This window comes from Melanotaenia boesemani, chromosome 14 (genome assembly GCF_017639745.1).
Source record: "Melanotaenia boesemani isolate fMelBoe1 chromosome 14, fMelBoe1.pri, whole genome shotgun sequence".
Lineage (NCBI taxonomy): Eukaryota > Metazoa > Chordata > Actinopteri > Atheriniformes > Melanotaeniidae > Melanotaenia > Melanotaenia boesemani.
The window spans coordinates 19,083,621-19,099,518 of record NC_055695.1 but is presented as its reverse complement, the minus strand read 5'-3'; the positions used below and the strand labels follow the sequence as shown (position 1 = coordinate 19,099,518).

Genomic DNA, 15,898 nt, shown 5'->3' with positions numbered 1-15,898 from the left:
CCTCACTGAGTGCACTGCTTATTCTTGAGCCACTGTCTTTCCTCAGCTTAAATTCAGTCTATGCATTGATTGCATATTTATGTCCTGCACTTGTATTGCATGTGTGGAATGACTGCATACAGTGGGGGGTGCCAGGTGGTAGCTTGAGGTTGCTATCGCAACACCAAGACTGGCCAAGTAACTATTTAGCAACCCCAGGGATGTAATGAAATATAATACATTAAATAATTATAATTAATTAATTTAATTTAATGTACTAATAGTAGAACTTTACCTCTCTCCGTCCTATGGCTAACTGCTCATGACTTGAGTATCGCACAGTAATTGTCTCTACACTCATCACTGCATACATTCTGGTCATTTACCGCCCTCCGGGTGGCAGTATAGATAAGTTTGTCTCTGAAATGGACATGATTCTCTCTGAGATTCCTGCTGATGACATACCACTAATTGTCATGGGAGACATGAACATTCATATTGGCAAATCACAGGAAACTGACTTTCTGGCTCTCATCTACTCTTTCAGTCTCAAACTGGTACAGACTCATCCAACACACAAAGCTGGCAATACTCTTGACTTGGCACCAGAAACTGCTCCACAGCCAACCTGTCCGTCGCCCCGCTGCACCTCTCAGACCACTTCCTTAAATTCTCTGTCTTCCTTCCTCATGTCACTCAAGCAGCTCCAAAAATGGTGTCCTACTGCAGAAACTTGAGATCCCTCAGACCTACACAGCTGTCTGATGAGGTTTACTCTACCCTCCCTTCCCACTCAAACTTCTCCTTACTGTCTCTTAATGAGGCTACAGAAACACTCTGCTCCTCTCTCACCTCCTCTCTGGACAAACTCTGTCCTCTGGTGTCAAAACCAGTTAGACAAAATCCTCCCAGTCCATGGCTCACAGAGGTTCTAAGGGAGCACAGAGCTGGACTCAGGGCTGCAGAAAGAAAGTGGCGCAAATCAAAAGAGCACACTGACTTGTCTGAGTACCAGCAAAAACTTGAAACTTTCACATCCAGCCTAAAGGCGGCCAAGATAGCCTTTTATCAGAACAAGATCCGCAATGCTCCCAACACACGACAACTGTTCATGGTGTTTAACTCTCTTCTATCTCCACCACCTGCTCAGCCTCCCACTGTGCTAACTGCAAAAATGTTTGCTTTCTACTTCACTGAAAAGGTTGCTACCATCAGTAACCAATTCACTGAGCCTGACCAACTCAGCCTTACCAAACCAGCTACTGGTGCCTCACTCTGCTCTTTCCCCTCGTTAAATGAGGACGAAGTCTCTAAACTTCTAGTCAACTCAAAACCCACGACCTGTCTTCTTGATCCTGTGCATATTATCAACTCCTCTCTTAAATCCGGTGTCTTTCCCTTTGCCTTCAAGCAAGCTCGGGTTACCCCACTGCTGAAGAAACCCACACTCAACCCAGCCCAGGTTGAAAACTACCGGCTGGTTCTCACTTCCATTCATGTCTAAACTACTAGAGCGTGCCGTCTTCAGTCAGATCTCACAGTTACTCCAAGACAAAAACCCGTTTGATCCATATCAATCTGGCTATAGGCAAGGCCACTCTACTGAAACTGCTCTCCTGTCAGTTACTGATTCCTTACAGCCTGCCAGATCTGCTGGTCAGTCCTCAATCCTTATACTGCTAGACCTGTCTGCTGCCTTTGACACGGTCAACAATCATATACTGTTCTCCACACTCTCGGAGCTTGGCATCTCAGGGTCTGTCCTCTTGTGGTTTATGTCCTACCTAACAGAAAAATCCTTCCTATCTTGATGAGGGGGCGTGTCCAGGTCACATGGGCTGACAACAGGGGTGCCTCAGGACTCGGTGCTTGGCCCTCTTCTCTTTTCACTATACACTTCCTCACTCGGTGTTGTCCCCCGGTGGTGTAACAATCTACCAAACTCCGTCCAATCCGCAGAGTCCTTATCCACTTTTAAAAGCAAGCTAAAGACTCAGTTGTTTAAGGAGCACTTCCGCACTTAGCTTAACTCTTCTACTCAACAGAATGAGTTAAAAAGATTTGTCCAGCTCTTTGGCTCAACCAAGTACTGAATAAGCTGTGTGCACTTAAGCTCAAGTTGATATTGTTTGATGAAATCGTGATGATGTATTTAAACAAAATGACTTACAAAAAACAACAAAAAAAAACAACAAAAAAAATAAAACAAAATAAAAAATAAATAAAAAATTTATATGCACTGCCTCTAGCCCTACATGACAGCAACTGGGTCCAACTGGACTCAAAGCAGTCTGACTATCACTTAATTATGATGTCCAGTCTTGTTTAAAATCTTGCTTTTGTTGTTCTTACTCTGAAATGTAAGTCGCTTTGGATAAAATATGACTGTAGAATAGAATAGAATAGATAGATAGATAGATAGATAGATAGATAGATAGATAGATAGATAGATAGATAGATAGATAGATAGATAGATAGATAGATAGATAGATAGATAGATAGATAGATAGATAGATAGATAGATAGATAGAAAGTACTTTGTCACCAAAGACTGTATTTTTCTTTGCTTACAGACATTTTGCGCATGGGGGCTGCCAATTTTGAAGAAACTGTGTTAACCCAGGATGGACGTACCACCTGGGTTTAATGCAAGTGCTGGACGTAAATATGCAATGGATGCACGGACTGAGTTCAAGTTAAAGATTTGTCTCTGTTTGAGCAGCAATGGCTGTTTGTGATCAGCTGATCAGCTTTTCACTCATTGGATTTATTGTTCAGTTAACAAGTGGTTCATGGTTCACAACGTCACATATGTACCCCAAAGTATTGTTTTTGGCAGGACCTTCTCTAACACAGTGGCTGACGAAAGGATGTAACTGTAGAAAGAACTTCTATTTCAGCTATGCAGGGGTGGGTCTAGAAAAGTTCGGATGGGTGCCAGACAGGAGCACTGACCAGGAAAAAACGTGTAAAAAGGTGATGAAAAATGTGTAAAACAAACAGCCAATGATTTGTTTTATCAACAGTTGTTTACTTTGGGTAATACTACTGCAGGACTTTTATCACTGCTGCACAAACTCTTACACTTCACTGGTAAAAGGAAAAAAAACAGTTTTTATCCAGATCATCAGTTTTATCAGAGTTTCTTCATCAGTGTTGGCTGTTTAACTTCAGTTGTCACAGATGACAGAAATTATCACCATGGAGGTTGGTGTGATGATGATATATAAATTCTGAATTATGATCTAGAAAATGGAAGAGAGAGATTTAGAGCAACAGAAATACATTAGATGCTGCATTTACTGACTATTGGACATCTGATGTTTAACCAGGAGAAGATCAGTTAACATTAAATATTTGTAGCATCGGCTCGTTCTGTTGATACAGTAAAAACTCGTGAACGGTGATTTATTATTTTGAAAGGATTTGAAATTTGTGATTAATTTGATAAAAAAAAATTTAGTGATTTGATACTGATATAGATACTGTATTTTCAAGTAGTTTCATAAATGCATGTTTTTTCCAGTTTGTTTGAACCTGTGCATCCCTGTTACTGCTGCACGCATATCACCAGACACTTCGTGGGCGGCTGTTTCAGGTAAAAGCATGAAAGCACACTTCTTACTTCCTCAGCTCAGCGCTTCATTCAATTTTCCAATCCTTGCTGGCGAGCCTGTGCAGCTTGCAGACGTCATTTACAGGAATACCAGCATAACAGCCTGCCAAGATTGTGGAACATCTCAGAAGTCAGTGTTAATAGGAAAATGAAAGGCTGTCTTGACTTTTTAAAGGTTATTTCAGGATATAATATGAACAGTGTTTTAAAACTATGTGTAGACAGTGCATCAAATGTTAAAAATGAAAGTTTCTTCTTTTTTTTTTTATTAATAATTGTCTATTTTGCATTTGATGCCAGCAACATGTAGGGACTGGTCGATATGTTTACAACGGGGCTTCAGCAGCTCTTCCATTTATGAGGGCATAAGTAGACAATTTGCTGTAGTGCTGTAAATCAGACAGTTTTGCTATTCTGGCTTGGTACAGGATTTCATGTTTTCAACAGTTTTGAACTTCTTTTTTCTTGTTGCTTCACAATGAGGATCATATTTTAATTAGTTTTAATTTGGGACAGCAGTGGCTCAGGTGGTAGAGCGGGTTGTCCAATGACCGGAAGGTTGGCGGTTTCAATTCCTGCTCACCAGTCATCTGTCATTGTGTACTTTGGCAAGACACTTAACCCTCCTTGCCTCCAGTGTTGGCATCTCTGGTGAATGAATATGGATGAATGTTTGGTGATAGTCGGAGAGGCCGTAGGTGTGGATTAGCCGCCACGTTTCTGTCAGTCTGCCCCAGGGCAGCTGTGGCTACACAAGTAGCTTACCATCACCAGGTATGAGTGAGGAGTGAAAGAATAATGGATACACAATGTAAAAGCGCTTTGCGTGCCTTGAAAAGCACTATTATTATTATTATTATTATTATTATTATAGTCAACCAGTCTGAACTCCATGCATGCTAGGTAGCACCCCAGCACCCTATTGTAGTTCAAGGTTGACTTGCTGAAATAAGAAAGGCCTTACCAGAAAAAGAAATCATCTGGGTGGGAGAATATGTTCCTGTACAGCAACATGTCATCCAGAAATAATGATTTTCTCATAGATGTACAAGCTGCCTGTGCTATGTGCATCAAAACTCCTTCAAATGAACATAGATGTGGTTGTTTGAATTGTGTATAAATAATAAGCCAACTGGTTCCTCGTCTTAGCCTGAAGGGTTATAATCTCCAAAGAGTTTTTGAATCATCAGACCACAGTTTTTTACCTCACCATCATCCATCTCAAATGAGCTTGCTGCTGATGCAGCAACAAAATGATTTTATTGACAACAGTATTTTAAAGTGATTCTGAGCCCAGACAGTGATTTTCCAATGATCCTAATTACAAATGAGATGTACCACCAGATTTCTGCTTACATATTTTTTCATCGTTACACAGCTTTTCAAGGCTCTTTGTGTAACTCTGTTTAAATATTTGTAATGCTGTGTCTGGTCAATCATTACATTATATGCAGATCACTGTTTTGTTTTGTTTTTTTTAACCTTTATACAGCATCTCAAATTGATGTAATGTTTGTCTAAACTGATTTTACAGTTCTTTTGCCATTAAAGCAATGCATAATTTTTTTTCTCATTTAACACCCAGTCAAGTGTTGGGATATTATTTGCAAATTTGTCCTCACACGATTAATTAATAACTTCTATTCATGACTACACATTGTGTATTACACAGTGATAAATTAGACCATAAACCAAAAATCCCAGTATCATGCTTGAGCTTTTAAAAAATACACTTCCTGGAGAGGCTAATGGAATAGAGGCTTTCCGAAGGAGGGTAAAAGTCTGTTTTCTCTGATCTACAGGGACGCTTTGCAGCATTTAGCAATAGTCTTCAAATTCTGTCTGAGGAAATGGATTAAGCATGTTTACTACCTTCCTTAATCTGTTTTCATCACCTACATGGGTTTGTGACTCTCGTTTAACACACACACACACACACACACACACACACACGCACACACACACACCCACACACACACACACACACACACACACACACACACACACACACACACACACATTTATTACCAGAACATCAGTCTCCCAGGTATAATATTCACCTGAGCTTTAAGCACTTATGATACTGCAATAATTTTATGGTCTGATGACATCTTATCTAATATATCTAATATTAGATTTTTTTAAAGGCTTTGATGTTCTATTGTGTAAAACACACTGATTGCATACAGAAGGCATCTAAAACTTAAAAAGCTTTTACCTGCATGTAGAAATTTCCTTTTGTCAGTGTTACTTTGAGGTGTTTGAACCAACATTCAGATCTTCAACCTTCAAACCAACCCACTGAGTTCTTCCAGGTATACACAGAGTCTGTAAATATGTTGTGTTGCAGAGAAATGAATTATTAAACAGCCATACTGAGCATTTTCTGTCTTTGCAGAATGATGTACACCAGGTTTTCTTTGTGAAAATCCCTTCTGCAATCTGAGATCAGGTCAAAACAAGTTGTTCCAGTGTAGTTTCGGGCGTACAGTACAATAGCCTGTGTAAGTTGCATGTGCATACTATCGGCTAAAGCTTATCTTTCCGCCCTGCCAGACAGTCATAATGAATTTATCAATTAGCCCTGGCTGTATGTGCCCTTGGGGCTGCAGTCCCAGCCCTGAACAGAGCCTCCATCAGTCATCCTGTCAGAGAAGCAGGAAGTGCATAGCAGTACGGAAAGAGTCTGAAGCTTTGTGTAAAAAAGAAAAAAATGAAGAAAAAGAAGTAGAAACTTTTCCTTTTATGTACGTGTGCATGTTGCATTAAAATGAGTGAAAATCATATCAATGTGCCATTTAAGTGTAATTTAGTATGTAAACTCTAAACTGTAAACATAGAAAAATATTTTGTATTTCTGTTTAACCCTAACCTTAATGTATTTCATGCAACGTGAGAACATTTCTAAGCATCATGAATCAGCCATTTAGTCTGCATGAGTCAAGTGTCCAGTGATGTGCCTCCATCCAGAGGAAATCAGAGGTACTACTTATGTGTTAAGCAAAATAAATTTTATTTATATTTTCAGTAGGTTTCATAAAAAAATACATAAATTTACAACACATTTTTTTTTTTATAAACAATTATGTTCTTTTAACTTGTCTTTTTTTCTGTCTGAGCAAAAGTGAGAATGTATACAAAGCATAAACAAATCTGTTAACACTAACTTAAGCTAGTAAGATTTTTAAGGTTCTTACAGCATGTCATCAGTGCAGAGAACAGTCAAACCAAAACTGAGAGGAAAGAGTTAAGATGTGTGTCAATGCACATGGGTCTTTTCTGCTTGGGAGGGGAGCACTTTGTGGTTTAAGTACTTGAAACTGACAGGCAGCTGGTTGTGGTGCTCAGCCTGCATTTTCTGGTCACCTTGCGAGGCTTGCTTGGGGTTGATGGAGGTGATGCAACACTTAGATTCCTGATCTTATTAAAACTGTTCCTCAGACTGTCTCTCCTACTCTCTGAGGTGCTGCTGGTCTCCTTGGATATGAAAGAGTCTGGGTTACACAGGCCAGCCCTCACACAGCAGCAGCTCAACAGCTCAGCCATGGCCTTCCTCATGTCACTGCTGCCCAGGGCGTAGATGATGGGGTTCAGGCCAGAGTTTAGAACAGCCAAGGCAATGCAAAAATCAGCACTGTAAAGCAGTGCACATTGGCGGGAAACACAGAAGAAATCCACCATTAGCAGCAAAAACAGAGGCCCCCAGCAGAGCATGAAAACCCCAACTATAGTAATGACAGTTTTTAGCAAAGCCAAGGAGCGTTGGCGACTGCGATGGGGACCCAGCTGCGCACTCTTATGTACATGGCAGTAGATGGCACCATACAACACTCCAATAGTCAGAAGGATGATGAAAAAGATAATGAGAGAGAAGAAGATGTAGGTTTTGGAGTACAGAGGGAGGAGTGTGGAACATCCATTCAGGCTGCACACACAGTTCCAGCCAAGCAAGGGGAGGAAGCCAATCACTAGCGCCAAAACCCAACAAAGTACCACCAAACCATAGATCCGCCACTTCTTCGTGGTTGACTTCTGAGGCAGTGGTTTGATCATAGTGGTATAACGCTCTACAGCAATCAGCAGCAAACTGAAAATGGAGGCTGCCAGGGCCACAAAAAGCATGCCCTCCCTAAAGAGCCAGAGAGCAGGGGTAAGGTGAAACGTCTGGCTGCCAGACATACAGATGTTAACCACATATGCAGCACCAGTGAGGAGATCACTGAGGGTGATGTTGGCAATGCAGACATAAACCCAACGACTGCTGTGGCGGATGCGGGAGATGACAGCCACTAACACCAGGAGATTCTCCAGAACAATGAGTATGCTGAGGAAGAGGAAAACAGCCATGGAGATGCTGATGTGGTCCTGGGTTTTTGAGATGGTCCTTTTCTGCAGCCGGCCGGTGTAGTTGTAATGCAGCAGGATCACTTGGTTGATCCCTGTCGCTGTAGCATTGTCACTTGGTATGATGGTGTTGTTGGGGTAACTGGGTAGGTGGTACAAGTGCGGGCAGGAGGATGGAGAAGTGAGGGCGGAGAGGACATTCATGGCGACAGATGAACCGTTATGATAAAGGCTGCTGGTGGCTGAACGGAGATGGTACAAGCTGCACAGTGATGGGTGTGAAACTCCTGTAATCTAGCAGGCTTTCAACACACTTTAATCAGTGGAGCTTTGTGACCCACAACACACACACCTAAGATGAAAAAAAAAAAAGAAAGACATTTTATATGAGACTTAAACTTCCAGCTTTCAAATCTGCACATCAGTCAAGTTTAAAAGGCATCATTTAAATGCCTCTGTTGTAATGTGCCACAGTGTCTACGTATCTGTGGTTAACACAGGATGAGTGAAGAGCGAGGGCATTTAAATCACCACAATGCGGAAATACACCTGCTGTTTTTGTAAAAAATGCAGGAAAATGCTTGATAAAATCCCAAAGCAGTAATGTAAGCAAAAGCAAACTTTTGCGTTATGATAATAACTGAAACTTTGCAAAAAACATCAGTGTTCTTTTTTTTCTTTTAGAAAATCCTGTTCGTTGATATGCATCAGCATCAGTTAACCAAAATTTAGTTGAATAAAATTAGCATTTTTCTCATCAGGATAAAAAAGTTGAAAAAATTTCACTATTAAAAAAAGGAAACCTCAAGGAAAGTATATTTTTCATACCAAGTTCAAACTTTATTCACAACAGATTTTTAAAAAACTTTCTGATGATTTTAACAATTCTGTAAAATCGCTTTACATTTTAGCGTAATTGCATTTTCTGATATGAATAAATTGTGTGTTATTATGGATTATAAAATATAGACTGAGATGGATAAGGTGTGAGGAGTACTTACTCTGGCTGCTGGTGATGATGCTGAGTGTGTGACAGGATAGCTGTCGCTGACTACAGAAATTTGCAGCTCACTTTTGATGGGGAAGTATCTAAGAGTGTACTGTAGAAACACCCCACCCAAAAATTAGCCACACGTGCAGATGAACATGCAACAGAGATATTTCCACCACTTCTGCCCCATCAACTAAAAAAGAAATACACCAACTTTGACCAACATGCCCACATGTTTAACTTTTCACATTTTTCACACAGGTCAAGTATTTTTCACCCACTGAGAACAATTTTTTGATAACTATGTTTTTCCAGAATATTGCACAAATGCATTAATGCACATCAAAGTGTATTGCTCAAGCTGACTTGTGCGGGAAATCTCTTTCAAAACTCATGGTACACTTAGACAGTTGTAAGTACTCAAGGATATGTGGCAAGACTCTCATGGGAATTTAAAAGAAAGTGACACTGACAAGAAAGAGAAAAACAGGAACACCCAATCAGATGGAAACATAGCCCCTCCCTAAAGATAGAAGATTTCCTACTTCTCATTATACAGCTGCACTTGTTGCTTTGGGTATGGGGGCCACAATCATGCTCTTTACTCTCATTGTCACTATACGCTGGGCATTTAACATCAGTGATCCCCAAAACATGCACTAACCACATGTCATAAGGCAGGCAATGGTCCTGAGGCTTTCAACGCTTTCAACTTAACCATAAACATAAATCACAAATGTAAGGCATTCTGCAAGCACCACTTTCAAAGCAAAACTAGAGCAAAAACTAGAGCTTGTGGATGACATTTGCTTTCGTTGATTAATTGAAACATTAATTATCATTTATCAAATGCTAAATAAAAGAAGTCAAATTTATTCTTTTCACTGAAAAATGCCAAAATGTCAATGTGTTTGTAAGCTTACATATATTTAGTCTCAAGCTGAGCGTATAATTTAATAAATAAAGGCTGCAAGTGGGGATTAAATTGCACCTATATTGTCTTTTTTGCAAAATGTGTCATTTTAACTTTAGAAAATGTGTAGGTGCTAATAACAGTGAGAAATTTGACCTACATTGTATAATGAGGCATTGCATTTCTGTGCATCCTGCTATGAAACTTCAGAAGCTCAACTTCTCCTTTTTAGTCATGAGATGTAAAAATACAGCAAGTATGCATCAGTGAAGCAAAAAGTTTGGTGTGGGATAGAAAAATCTTACGTTATTGTGGAACTTGTGCAGGGAAACATGGTGAGGATTAAAAAAATTGAAACAAAACAAGAAACAAAAGAAAAAAAAATGTTACAGCTACAAGGAGGTGTAAAAACACCCATGACAGTTGAAAACGCCCTAACACTGAAAATCCAACTTCAGAACGGCTGTAACCACAAGGTTTGTTTTTTAACCACAATAAGGTGTGTGTGTGTGTGTGTGTGTGTGTGTGTGTGTGTGTGTGTGTGTGTGTGTGTGTGTGTGTGTGTGTGTGTTTTCAATGGAAAGAGGCCTAAATGTGTATACTTTTACTTCAGGGGTTTTAAACAACATTGTACATGGAGTGCAGAGTTGCCATTTCTCAAGAAAAGTGCCTTTTATATCAGCTATTTGTTTTGGAACGCAGAAGACTGAAGCTTGTTGCACTATGCTATGGGTTAGAGGCAGAACATATTAACAGTTTGCAGGTCTGCCATTGGAGTAACACCTCTAAGACACCTGCAGACTGCAAAGAAAACTGCACCTGCAAGCACACGAAACACAGATAAAGAGTCAAGGAAAATATTATGAATAAAGGAACTCAAGTGATTAATGACTAATGTGTACACAAAGATGTTTGCTTATCATTTTAATACGAAAATGTCATGTCAGAAATGTGTGAAGAACTAGATTATGAAAATGGGAATAGTAGAGTAAAAGAAACTTGATCTTGGCTGCTTTTTGTTTACTTCTGTCAGACTTTTTCAGGTTATGTTGTTTTCATACAAATATACTACACATGAGGTTTACCGTAATGCCTCAAATAAAGTGAGCAGATTTGTTTTGCAGATGGTAGTATTTGGCATTCCCAAACAAAAACAAAAAACCTACATTGAACCTGACAAGACAGGTACTTGATCGAGAGAGAAAAACAAAAAGTTCTTAGTGTTCCACTATTAATCAATATAACAGCAAGGACAAGTAAAAAGATGAAAATAAATGTGTGTACTTAAACAGCACACACATGAAATTTGCTCCAGTATACATGCACAGAATGTCTGATACAGAGATGTTCACAAGTCCTTTTTTACAAGTCCAAGTCAAGTCTCAAGTCTTTCAGTGGCAACTCCAAGTCAAATCTCAAGTCACTTTTAGTTGTAATGAATAATCTGCAATGCAAGACCTGCCATTTGATCTGCTTAGAAGACTGCATAGTAATATTCAAGGAAATATCCGAGTCAAGTCTCAAGTCACTGGAGTGCGACTTAAGTGCAACCCTAGTCCCAGACTTGAGTCTCCATCTCTGCGGACTGCGGACTGTGTGGAACAAAACAACCATTGTACTGCTTCTAACTTTCTAGGTGTGAGATCATCAATCATCAAGAGTCGGTAACTAAATTTTTTCTCACCCACTGAATGGTGGGCCAAAACTACATCTTCATCATGTCAGGGAAAACTCTGACAGAAAAAGCTTCCACCTCAATACCAAACTTGGGAAGTGAAGGGGAGCTGATTACTCCTGAGTGAAGCTATGGCTAGCTTTGGGTTGAACTCCCTTCATTTTACCCAACAACGGTGTGTGGTGTTTATTGGGGCCGCTATATTTGTAAAATTTATATCCATCCATCCATTTTCTTCCGCTTATCTGGAGTCGGATAATGGGGGCAGCTGCCTAAGCAGGGAAACCCAGACTTCCCTCACCCAGACTACATTCACCAGCTCATCCGGAGGGATCCCGAGGTGTTCCCAGGCCAGCCGATAGATGTAGTCCATCCAGCATGTCCTGGGTCTGCCCCGGGGCCTCTTTCTGGTGGGTCATGCCCTGAACACCTCACCAGGGAGTCGTCCAGGAGGCATCCTAACCAGATGCCCGAGCCACCTCATCTGGCTCCTCTCGATGTGGAGGAGCAGCGGCTCTACTCTGAGCCACTCCTGGATGACCGAGCTTCTCACCCTATCTCTAAGGGAGAGCCCTGCGGAGGAAACTCATTTCGGCCTCTTGTATTTGCGATCTCGTTCTTTCGGTCATTACCCACAGCTCATAACCATAGGTGAGGGTAGGAACGTAGATCGACTGGTAAATCGAGAGCTTTGCCTTTTGGCTCAGCTCCCTCTTCACCACGACAGACCGATGCAGAGTCCGCATCACTGCGGACGCCGCACCGATCCACCTGTCGATCTCCCGCTCCATCCTTCCCTCACTTGTGAACAAGACCCCGAGATACGAGAACTCCTCCACTTGGGGCAGGACCCTATCGCAGACCCGGAGAGAGCACTCCACCCTTTTCCAGGCTGAGGACCATGGTCTCGGTGCTGATTCTCATCCCAGCCGCTTTACACTCGGCTGCGAATCGCTCCAGTGAGAGCTGAAGATCATTCAAGAGAGCCCAGTGAAGCCAACAGAACCACGTCATCCGCAAAGAGCAACAAGGTCCATGGCCTAAGTGGAGGAGTTCAAGTATTTCAGGGTCTTGTTCATGAGTGAGGGAAAGATGGAGCGGGACATTGACTGTCAGATCGGTGCGGTGTCTGCAGTGATGTGGACTCTTCATCGGTCCGCCGAAGCTGGATCTACTTTCCTACCCTCACCTATGGTCACGAGCTGTGGGTAGTGACCGAAAGAATGAGATCACGAATACAAGTTCTGGGCACGTCCTACCAGGAGGAGGCCCCAGGGAAGACCCAGGACACACTGGAATGACTAAGTTTCTCGGCTGGCCTGGGAACGCCTCGGGATCCCCCCGGACGAGCTGGTGAATGTGGCCAGGGAGACCTGAGTCCAGATAAGTGGCATAAGATAGACGGACGGACGGGCAGACAGACAGTTGGATGGATGGACGGACGGACGGACGGACGGATGGGCGAATGGATGGGCGAATGGATGGATGGATGGATGGATGGATGGATGGATGGATGGATGGATGGATAGATGGGTGGCAATTGTACAAATGCAACTGTGTCCCCTCCAAGGATCAGAAGGAGACAGAGAAGACTTTAAAACCCAGGCAACCAGCAGTCATTTCGGAGAACGGAACGTAGGTATTCCATCACAGGGACAACCATGTACCCACCTGAAGATGGCAGAGGAAGGCCCTATTCAGAGGCCCCAGTGAGCCAGGAATGATAAGTCAGGATTTTAATGCTGCATTCTTCTGATCTTTCAATGAGTTCACAGCAGCATAGATCATAAGATATGTTATTTTGTACAAAAACAACTCCATAGCAATGTGTACACACAGAAAAGTGGACAGCCAAGTTGGACTGGAAAATCTGACTTCCAGAAGATTCCACTTTATTTTCCAGCTGGGATATAAAGTGCACCGTGAGTTGAATCAGGTTGTACAAGCACAAATAATTTTGAAACAACAGTCTTGATATAACAAACACCACTGTACTGGTGCCTTATAAAACTGGTGCAACATGTACTGTAAGTCTACACCTGTCATATTAAAATACACATAGCACAAAGTAAGCAGAATAGTCTTAAATTCAAGAACCATTAATCAGATTCACATTTAGCAATTTGGGAAAACCCCTCTCTTTCTGTTATTTGACTTAGATGTCAACATTCACTGGGTGTTGTGGGAAAGCAAACATATCAGAATTGTTTAAATTCAGAATATAAAGATAACTTTCAGGCCGTGTACACAAATCTGATCATGATAAATGGTCTTTTTTTGTCTTCTTTAACATGGTGACACCAAGGGGCTTAGTTTATTAAACAACCTGTTTCTGACATATGTTTTCTGCTCCAGCCCGGTAGGTGAACATGAGTGACTACTTGGTGGTGAAAGGGCAACATCTGGTGGCCACAAAGCTGGCCCCCAGATTTTTATGTGTGTGTGTGTGTGTGTGTGTATGTGTGTGTATCTGAACTGTAAAGAACAACTTTACCTCTTTATGTTTTATAAAGTTGGTTTTATACTCTATTTCACACACTCATGCTCTTCTTTTAATTTTTAAAAACTAATTAATAGTATATTGCATTTCCTTTTCATGTAGAAGGAAGTCTTTTATGCCTTTAAAAAGGTTAAAGATGCACTACTGTCGGCATATTCTGCACCCATCTTGCATCCTACCTGTACTGTGAGCTTTCTCCAGCCAGCAAGAGACACTCTTATCTTGATGCAGAGTGCAGATTATTGCACATTATGTTTTATTGTATTCATCACATTACTATACATATTTTTTTTAATTTTCCATTTAATAAATTTGAATAAGCTTATATTAATCTGTGTTTTAGCTGTCCCTGTATGACCGGTGCCAGAGGTTGGCCCGCATTGCTGGCAGTAAATAAGATTGGTTTTGTGTCAGGGTTGGTCTACACCAAGGCTGCCCATTGTCACCGATTCTGTTCATAACTTTTATGGACAGAATTTCTAGGTGCAGCCGAGGTGTTGAGGGGAACCAATTTAGTGGACTCAGGACTGGGTCTCTCCTCTTTGTAGATGACGTGGATCTGTGGGCTCCATTGGGCAGTGATCTTCAGCTCTCGCTGGAGCGATTTGCAGCCGAGTGTGAAGCAGCTGGGATGAGAATCAACACCTCCAAATCCAAGACCATGGTCCTGAGCCGGAAAAGGGTGGAGCAGGTGAATGTGGCGGAGAGAGAGAAATCTGGATTTTCCTGGTGAAAATCTGTGTTTTAAGTTTGTTAATTCATTTTGTTATCATTTTTAAAAGATTTAGTTTATCTTAGTTTTGTTTAATTTACTCATCAGTATTATTTATTATTGTTTTAAAAATGTTTCTTTTAAGTACTGATGTTCTGAAGTTTATTTATATTTCATACTTCCCTTGCAATAAAGATATTAATCCAAATTTGTGATTTTCCTTTAAGGGCCAGGAACTATCGATATCAGTATCGGTATCAGTATTGATGAAAAAGTACCATAAACCAATGGTGTTATATTGAGAGGAAAAATTTTAGTATCACCCATAATTAAAACTAATGATATCTCCATAATGAATTATTCTACTGACCATTCTCTCAGTAAACTGAATGTTTGGTTGATCATAATTCAGGAAAATCATGCAACCTCTTGACTTGTCCACTCAATAACCCACATTTCTACATGATGTTATTCAGAAAAAACAGGGAAATTCACACATTTATAAAGCCTGCCTGGTGGGAATATGCATACTCGAACAGCAAAGACACCTATTATCAAATTATAAAAATAGTTAAAAAAAAAAAAAATCCCAAAACAAAAACAATTATGGTCCATCAGTGATAGGGTTTGATATAGTGCTGGCCCTGACAATTTGGTACCCCAGGTAAGATGTTAGCCAGCACCCCCTTGTATCACAGTAAATTTTATAATGAGCTTTTATACACTTACACAGCAGCTGTATGTATGCATTCAAGATTTCCTTTCTTTCAAGTAGAAAATAACAAATCAAATAAAACTAAAGAAATAAGTGACACAACACAGAATAACATTTAAATAAGGTATTTTATGAAAACAAAGAATCTTCTTGTTATGTGCAAAATAAAAATAATGAAAGATGGATACAAATATATAAATAAAAAACACACATAATGACAATAGAAAACCCTAGGAAAATAAAACAATCTTTGGGACAAAAACCAGGATAAGAACACAGAATTTAAGAGTCTCAAAAAATAAGATGAATAAATACACTAAAAACCAACACACACTAACTATTGCAAAGAGTATTACAAAAATGAATCAGACACCGCTTGATTGACAATTATTTAAAATGGTAGAGGAAGAGGAAGTTTGCTGTATGTTCACTGTAATAAAGGCCTCAACAATA

At 40.5% G+C, this 15,898-nt stretch overlaps 1 protein-coding gene across 1 annotated transcript; it reads right to left on the bottom strand.

The window, feature by feature from the left end:
- Window positions 1–6,628: 6,628 nt before the first annotated feature.
- s1pr4 (sphingosine-1-phosphate receptor 4) lies at window positions 6,629–8,983 on the bottom strand. Its single transcript, XM_042006429.1, has 2 exons — window positions 8,941–8,983; window positions 6,629–8,291 (listed from the first exon to the last, which is right to left on the bottom strand). The coding sequence occupies exon 2, from the start codon at window positions 8,141–8,143 to the stop codon at window positions 6,902–6,904; it is 1,242 nt and encodes a 413-aa protein (XP_041862363.1). The 5' UTR covers window positions 8,144–8,291; window positions 8,941–8,983; the 3' UTR covers window positions 6,629–6,901.
- Between the last annotated feature and the right edge of the window lie 6,915 nt (window positions 8,984–15,898).